Raw genomic sequence first — 6,457 nt, forward strand, 5'->3', positions numbered from 1 at the left:
TGTAGTCTCAACTGGCTTGGAGCTCGCTATGTAGACCAGGCTGGCCTTGAGCTCACAGACATCTGCCTGTCTCTGCCTCCCTAGTGATGGGATCAAAGGCATGCAGCATGTTGCTTGACTATGAATTATTTTTTCATTAGAAAAAAAATTGTGATTTGTTTGTTGACAGGTTTTTTGTTTTGAGACAAAGTCCCTGGCTGGCTTTGCAGTTACCCAAGGCTGGCATCTCTCTGCATCCTACTATTTCAGCCTCCTGAGTGCTGGGATTACCTATGAGAACACATGTCCAGCTGAAAAGCACATTCTTTTGAAAGAACAGCATATCACAGGTAGCCTGGGAGCCTGTGTGCTCTGGGAAGTTTCCTGCATTTCACTAAGCTAGTTTTGGCCACTCTGATTATGTGGTAGATTGTGTGTGTGTGTGTGTGTGTGTGTGTGTGTAGAGCCAAAGTGAAAAAAGATCCATTTAGTATTTTTTAATGAAAAAACAAAATTGAGACAGAATCTATGTATCCCTTTCTGACTGATCTCTTACTTCCTAGGCAGCCTCGGATGACTGAACTTTTCTGATGCCCTCCACCCCCACTTCTGAGTGCTGGATTACAGGCATGCATTCCCCTTTTCCCATTTAGTTTTCATTTTGTCAGTACTTTTAAACAAATTCAATTCAGAGACTGAAAAAATATGAGGCTCGTGGATCTTTAGAAATAAGTATATTGGAATAACGGACTTTGTATTTGGGAACTGTTAACCATCTGTACACCAAGTAGAACATTAACTTCCTGTCTTTTCCAGCGCTGGGCACTTGGAGCCGGAGCGGAAACTGCGGGGAAGGAAGATGAAACTCCCCATGTTCATAGTGGACGCGTTCACGGCCAGACCGTTCCGTGGGAACCCGGCTGCTGTCTGCCTCCTGGACAGAGTAAGTGCAGTGCCTGATGTTCCTGTAGGGCCAACGCTCCTTTAAAATGAGACCGCTGTTTGATGCCGCTTTGGCTGGGCTCTTTGCCAAGGAATTCATGATGTTGAGGTCGTAGACATACGGGGACTGCGCATGCCCAGACCGAGTCCAGAAACCCCGATTCACAGAAAGAGGAAGTGCAGTCAATTAAAATAAAAAAGCAGCAGCAGCTGGGAACGGTGGCACAGGTCTGTAATCCCAGCCCTGGGGAGGATAAAGGCAGGAGGATCCGAGTTTGAGGGTAGCCATGGCTCTATACAAGTTCTAGGCCAGCTTGGGCTATGTGGAAAAACACTCATTTCACAATAAAAAATAAGGAAATAAATATTGAAAAAAAGGACTAGGGCTCCCTTTTAGTCCTCCGGATTTTTTTTTTTTTTTTTTTTTAAAGACAGGGTCTCACTGTAGCACTGGCTGGCCTGGAACTCACTATGTAGACCAGGCTGGCCTTGAACTCACAGAGATCCCACCTGCTTTCTGAGTGCTGGGATTAAAGGTGTGTGCCACCATGCCCAGCTTTGCTTTCATTTCTTACGAAGTGCTGTAAATTCATCCTGTGCACGCGCGCGCACACACACACACAGAATTTAAAAGAATAAGGATAAATCTTTTTTAAAAAATGTAGTGATAATATGAACAAGGGAGGGGGCTGGAGAGATGGCTTTGGTTCCCAGCACCCTCCTCGAGGGCCTCCTGTAGCTCCAGGGGATCTGACGCCCTTTTCTGTCCATGTATATATAACATGCACAAAACTTAAAAAAAAATTATTATTTCTATTTTATGTGTATGAGTGTATTGCTTGCATGTATGTGAGTGCACCCGTGTCATGCAATGTCACAGAGGTCAGAAGAAGTCTTCAGATTCCCCTGGAATTGGAGTTAAGGACAGTTCGTAGCTGCCATGTAGGTGCTGGGAATCAAACTTGGGTCCTCTGCAAGAGCAGTCAGTACTCTTAACTGCTGAGCCATCTCTCCAGCCCATGCACAAAACTTTAAAAAAATATTTTATTTATTATTCTGATGTGTATGAGTGTATTGCCTGCATGTGTATAAGTGCACCCATGTTGTGCAGTGCCCACAGAGGTCAGAAGAGGGCGTTGGATCCCCTGGAACTGGAGTTACAGATGGTTGTTAGCCACCATATGGGTGCTGGGATTTGAACCCCAGTCCTCTGCAAGAGCAGCCAGTGCTCATAATCTCCGAGGTGTCTCGCCAGCTCCATACACAAAACTTTTAAACAGCAAAACAAGGGTAGGGAGACCATACTCAATCTTCCTCACATGCCTACAAAGACTAAATTTTTTTTTCTTAGATTTAGGAGAGCAGAAAAAGGAAGGAGAGATGACAACGGTTAAGAACACTGACTGTTCTTGCAGGAGACCCAGGTTCGAATCCCAGAACCCACTGGCAGCTAACAACTGCCTCTTCTGTCCTCCGAGGGCATTGCACGACATGGGCGGTGCACTTACATGCAGACAATACATGCATACACATAAAATAAAAATGATAAATAAAATTAAAAAAAAGAAAAGAAACGAGTCAGAGCCAGACCTACAACAGGCAAGGAATGTGTTCCCTTTTTCAGGGAACCCAGCAAACGCTGATAAACCCTTCTGCAGAATGAGTATCTGCAAAGAGGGGCTGAGCCATTTGGACTTATACAGGAACTGTGCTGAACGAAGCTGCAGGCATCTGCAGGAATTTGCTCAGTGCCAGCGTCCTGAGGATGACTGAGGGTCTTTCTCCTAAGATTATTTTCTCAGGAAGGGCAGGTGAGTTATCTTATGATACTAAAGGAGACAGGTTGGCTCTGTAAGCAGTCTCTCTCAGTCCAGGGAGTGACCAGTTGATAAGGCTTGAGCAAGGCCAGGCTGCCAATTTAGGAGCAGTTAGCCACTTTACGGAATTTATGTCTTTATAGCTTCCTCTAATGAAGCTTATGACTCTCCTGCAATTCACATATTATCATTTACTTTTTCTTTTTTAAATTTATTTTAATTTTATTTTTTTTGCTGAGAAAAAATTTCATGTAGCTCAGGCTGGCTTCCAACTTGCTAGGTAGTTGAGACTGACCTTGATTGACAATGTTTCTACAGGAAGTCCTGGTGCTGGGGAGGAAGTCCGGTTTCTTCCTGGGTGGTTTCAGCTCTTTCCTTACCCACTGGTCTGGCTTCCCTGAAGTCTAAAAAGCAGTGACAAGGCGAGGCTGCTATACCTCTACTTAGCCACAAGATGGGAGTATTGTAAAGCTCTACTCTGATTTTCGGCTCAATAATCCTGTGGGTAGTAGACAATTGAACGTCAAGGTCTTCACACATTTGGACATTTCAATCTAAAAGGCAAACATCATTCTGCTTTGGCAGTTGGGAATTTGATTAACACGAGGGATCAAAGAGAAATGAATGCTTGCTGGAGGGTTGCTGAGCATGGCGGTACACACCAGTGATCCCAGAGCTTGGGAAGTAGAGGCAAGGGCATCAGTTCAAGGCCAGCCTGGGCTACATGAGACCTTGCCAAAAGAAAAGGATTCATAACTGGGTTTTTTTTGTTGTTGTTGTTCTTTGGGATATGGCCTGTATATATCAAGCATGCTTTCTACCACTGAGCTACACCCCCAGCCCAGGTTTGCACTAATGATGTACAAAAAAGAAGCTTGTAGTGTAGAAAGGAAAAAATTGGGGGTAGGGGGTACTTCAGTCAGAAAAGTGCTTGGCATGTGAGTTTCATACTAGAACCTCTGTAAAAAAGCCAGGTGTAGTGGCACTTAGAATCCCAGAGCTGAGGAATCAGAGTTGGGCTGGTCCCTGCTGACTAGGCAGTATGGCCAAATTGGTGAGTTCCAGGCCAGTGAGAGACCCCATCTCAAAGACATCTTGAGGAACAATGTCTGAGGTTGAACTCTGGCCTCTGCAGAAGTGGATCCACACATATATGTACTCACACATGTGCACAAACACACTCAAAAGAGGAAAAAATTATTGGAATGAAAATTCTTGTGTAGGGGTAAAATTCAGAGCCTTTTACATGCTAAGCATGCGTCCTCCTACTGAACTGTACTCCAGTTCCAAAATTTAGTATTTTGGTTTTTTATTTTAGAGTGTGTGAGTGCATGCGTGCGCATTGAGAGACGCACGTGTGCCACAGCTCAAGTGTGAACGTCAGAGGACAATTTCGTGGAGTCGGTTCTTTTCTTCCACCTTTATGTGGGTTCCAAGGATCAAACTCTGTTGCTAAGCTTGTGTGGCAAGCACCTATACCTGCTGAGCCGTCTTGCTGGCCCAAAATTCAGCATTTAAAAAAAATTCATTATTTTTATTTTATGTGTATGCATGTATTGCCTGCATGTAGGTAAGTGTGCCCGTGTCGTGCAATGCCTGCGGAGGTCAGAAGAGGCTGTCAGATCCCTGGGACTGGAGTTACGGACAGTTGTTAGCTGCCATGTGGGTGCTGGGATTCGAACCCAGGTCTTCTCTAATAACAACCAGTGTTCTTAACCACTGAGCCATCTCTCCAGCCCCCAAATTCAGCATTTTAATTGAGTATTGTGATTCTCTTTTGTTTCTGAAGCACTCAGGAGTCAAAGCTTCCTCATGTGTCCTGATACTCTTGGTCTCTGGTTCCCCTGCACAGTCAGTGACGGCTGTGGTACATACCAGGGGGCTAGTGCCGAGCTCTCTACATTACCTGTGGCCACTCAGGCAAACAGTGAGTGCACTTTAAAGTGTCCTGGGACTGAAATTCAAGTTGCAGTTGATACAATACACCAAGGTAGTGAGGACTGAAGAGCTGACATCCCTGTCCTAACTACTGTGTAAAAAGCCCATAGGATGGGGAGATGGGTCAGTCAGTAGAAGTTATAACCACACTAGATTGAGTTCCATCTCCAGAACCCATGCAAAAAAGTGGGGTTCAGTGGCATGTGCTGGTTTTCCTAGTGCTGGGGAGTCACAAACAGGAGGATCCCTGGGGCTCACTGTCCACCCAGCCCAGCTTATTTGCTAAGCTCTAGTCTGATGGAGAGTGTGTCTCAAAAACAAGGTGGACAGACAGCACCTGAGGAACCACATCCAAGGCTGACCTCTGACCTCCACATACATGTTTACACACATGCACCCATATTAGCTCATGCATACACACAGATATACATTCACATCTACACATAAAGCCCATTTACAAATAAATCTATTACAGATAGATGGCAAGCTTGGATCCCTGGGACCCACATAGTGGAAGGAGGGAACTAACTTCCACAGGCTGTCCTCGGACCTTCATTCGGATGCCATGGTGTGTGCATGCTTACAAACACCTCCTCATGGCACACATGAGTAAATAAATGTAACAACAGCATTTTTTTTTTTTTTTGGTCTTTTTGAGACAGGGTCTCCCTGTAGCCCCAGCTGTCCTGGAACTCACTATGTAGACCAGGCTGGCCTTGAACTCACAGAGACCCACCTGCCTCTGCCTCCCCAGTGCTGGGATCAAAGGTGGGAGCCACCACGCCTGGCAATTAAATTAGTTTTTAAGACTGGGCTGGAACTCAGAGGGCTCCAGTTTCCCTAGATATCTCTTGGAATCCTCTGTCTCCTGGAACAGTACTGATGAAACTGTCTCTGGACAGAACTGCACTGATGAACTCTGTTTCTGGAACTGTGCCTTCGAGTCAGGCCCCACCCATAATTTTATTCAAAGTGGTTTCTCCAGCTTCAATTGGAGAAATACAAACTTGGCTCCATCCTGATCTTAACAGGCAACGAGGCCTGTTCATCCTTTGTTCCAGAATATTTCATTCACCTGAGGTCACTGGTCCTTCCCAGTCTCCACTGTGTGCAGTGCAGATGGGTGAGCTTGCCTTCAGTGCTTTGATATGTTAATTCTCAAGCATACCCACATTCATTCATTATCTTTTTGGCTGGAGTACTAAATTGAGGTTGCCAAGGAAACAAGATCAGGTGCCCAGGTCATAAGACAGAAGAGCACATGGTTTTGTTGGGGTTAATTAAAAGTCATTAATTGAAGGCCGGGTGTGGTGGCACAAGTCTTTGATCCCAGCACTTGGGAGGCAGAGGCAGATGGATTGCTTGTTGGTTTAAGGCCAGCCTGGTCTACAAACTGAGCTCCAGGACAGCTGGGGCTACTTGGAGATCCTGTCTAAAAAAGACCCCCCCACAAAAGTCATTAGTTGGGGCCGGAGAGATGCTACTCTCGCAGAGGACCTGGATTTGATTCCCAGCACCCACAAGGCAGATAACAACTCCAGTTCCAGGGGATCTGATGCCCTCGTCTGACCTTTGCAGGCATTGCACGAAAGAAGCATACTTATGTACATGCTTACTCATACACAAAAACAAAAAATACTAAATAAAATATAAAAAGTAACATAAAATAAAAAGTCATTAGTTCACATTATGTCTATTTATAAAAGTCATGTCCACTTATACTTACTGATTTGAGTAGAAATTTTTGCATTACTGAGGAAATTTTCTTCTTTCTTCAGGTG

At 45.0% G+C, this 6,457-nt stretch overlaps 1 protein-coding gene across 1 annotated transcript in view; it reads left to right on the plus strand.

Moving 5' to 3' along the window:
• The first annotated feature begins 793 nt into the window (after positions 1-793).
• Positions 794-6,457, plus strand: part of LOC103733775 (phenazine biosynthesis-like domain-containing protein 1) — a 16,184-nt gene continuing 10,520 nt past the window's right edge. Inside the window, exons 1-2 of the mRNA XM_029563350.1 lie at positions 794-926; positions 4,528-4,665. Coding sequence (XP_029419210.1) covers positions 839-926; positions 4,528-4,665 — 226 coding nt within the window. The 5' untranslated portion in view covers positions 794-838. The remainder of the gene's footprint in view (positions 927-4,527; positions 4,666-6,457) is intronic.

The sequence above is a fragment of the Nannospalax galili genome, unplaced genomic scaffold (assembly GCF_000622305.1).
Source record: "Nannospalax galili isolate Female #2095 unplaced genomic scaffold, S.galili_v1.0 scaffold156, whole genome shotgun sequence".
Classification (NCBI taxonomy): domain Eukaryota; kingdom Metazoa; phylum Chordata; class Mammalia; order Rodentia; family Spalacidae; genus Nannospalax; species Nannospalax galili.